Source organism: Nerophis lumbriciformis, linkage group LG31 (assembly GCF_033978685.3).
Source record: "Nerophis lumbriciformis linkage group LG31, RoL_Nlum_v2.1, whole genome shotgun sequence".
Classification (NCBI taxonomy): domain Eukaryota; kingdom Metazoa; phylum Chordata; class Actinopteri; order Syngnathiformes; family Syngnathidae; genus Nerophis; species Nerophis lumbriciformis.
Genome location: NC_084578.2, coordinates 10,605,959 through 10,607,500, shown reverse-complemented (window position 1 = coordinate 10,607,500; position 1,542 = coordinate 10,605,959). Strand labels below are relative to the sequence as shown.

The 1,542-nt window shown below is 43.6% G+C and overlaps 1 protein-coding gene across 1 annotated transcript in view; it reads right to left on the bottom strand.

The window, feature by feature from the left end:
• The window catches only part of LOC133574393 (melanoregulin-like), an 8,939-nt gene extending 8,104 nt beyond the window's left edge, over positions 1-835 (bottom strand). Inside the window, exons 1-2 of the mRNA XM_061926576.2 lie at positions 686-835; positions 397-607 (exon numbers count right to left, since the gene is read on the bottom strand). Coding sequence (XP_061782560.1) covers positions 397-607; positions 686-762 — 288 coding nt within the window. The 5' untranslated portion in view covers positions 763-835. The remainder of the gene's footprint in view (positions 1-396; positions 608-685) is intronic.
• Between the last annotated feature and the right edge of the window lie 707 nt (positions 836-1,542).

Sequence of the window (1,542 nt, the reverse complement as noted above, 5' to 3'; positions counted from 1 at the left end):
ATAATTTTATTTATATATATATATATATGGATAGTCTAAAAAGTGTGTTTTATTCGATTACTTGATGGATAAATGACCCAGTTACTAATCATAAAAATCGTAATTTCAACTATTTTTCCTAAAATACGCATTGAGTCTATAAAATGTGTTTTATTCGATTACTTGATGGATACATTACCCAGTTACTAAAAAAATAAGCGCAGCCCCACTATCTTGTCGACATAAACTGACTGATTTTTCACAGAGAGTTTCAAATGTTCTGGCAAACAAAAATGGTCGACTGTGTATGTTGATACTTAAGCGACCATTTAAAAAAAAATAAAAAATAGAGCGCAGTTATTGCAGCAGGACTTAGAAATGGCGTCCGCTCTAATTAAATTCGCAAACGTATCTCACCTCAGTAGCTTTGTCAACCTGATCTCTCATGCCGATGAAAGCCTGGAGCTCTCTCTCCGATTCCCGCCTGATGCATGAGGCTCCGTGCGTATTTGTCCCCCGGTTTCTCGTTGTATTCTGCGGCCCCCAATGGCATTCCGCCTCTGCATCGCTATTACCCGAGTCGCTGGACGGTGGCTGTGGAGTCTTGGAAGCCTTGGCAGCGTGCATGCTGGAGACGGGGAAACAGGTTGACGTGAATACAAGTTGAAGTGGAGCTTTCATCGTTGTCATCTTGTGAAAATCTCACCGCAAAAATGCGTTTGTCTCCCCTCTGTTGTACTTGAGGTGGTAGTGACAGCAGCAGAGCGTCAGGCTGGCACCCATGGCGCCTCACACAGCTGCCGCACAACCAAATTTCCTGCCTCACTTCTCGAGATGTTTCCCAACCAAAAAGGTCCTCCTTCATTTGAAAGACAATCAACAGTGTCCATCCCCTCCTGCTGCTGACCTGATTGAGTCATTAGGTGGTCCATGTGAGTGCAAGCAACAACACACAACACAGTCTCAGTCAGCAGCACTGGCCGGGAAGGAATTCAGTCAAGAATGTAGTCAGTTAGTGCGCAGAGTGTTCACTTAGGGCCCTTTTCCTCTCATACTGTATGTGTATTTAATAACTTTACCGATAATATAGTCTAGAAATGCTGCTGACAGTGTCATTAGTGCTCTGCATACATTGTTTTATGTTCGGCCACTAGTGAGTCTGTCCAGAAGAGTGTTAGAGGTGTCCAATTCTCAGCGTGTCGCCCAGACGAGGCCCCCAAATTGTTGCGTTTTGGACCAGTTGTTCCTCCCAGGGAATTCAAGTCACAAGTCACTCCCAAGCTTTTTACGACACTTAAAGCTGAGTTGAAAAACCACCAGAGACAGAATAGGTATTTTGTAATATATTGGCAAAGCTTTGCAGATATACATTTGAGACCAGTCCAGCATAGAACATTCTATCGCCCCGCCAAAATGGTCTGCCTTCCCGACCCCAAAACCCTCTCTCCTCTCTCCTCTCTCTAGTCAAAACACATGCTAGTCAAAACACATTCCAAAGAATTCAAGGTTAACACACACAGTTTACTTGCAGAGAAACAGAAAGAGAATAAATGGAAAACACGA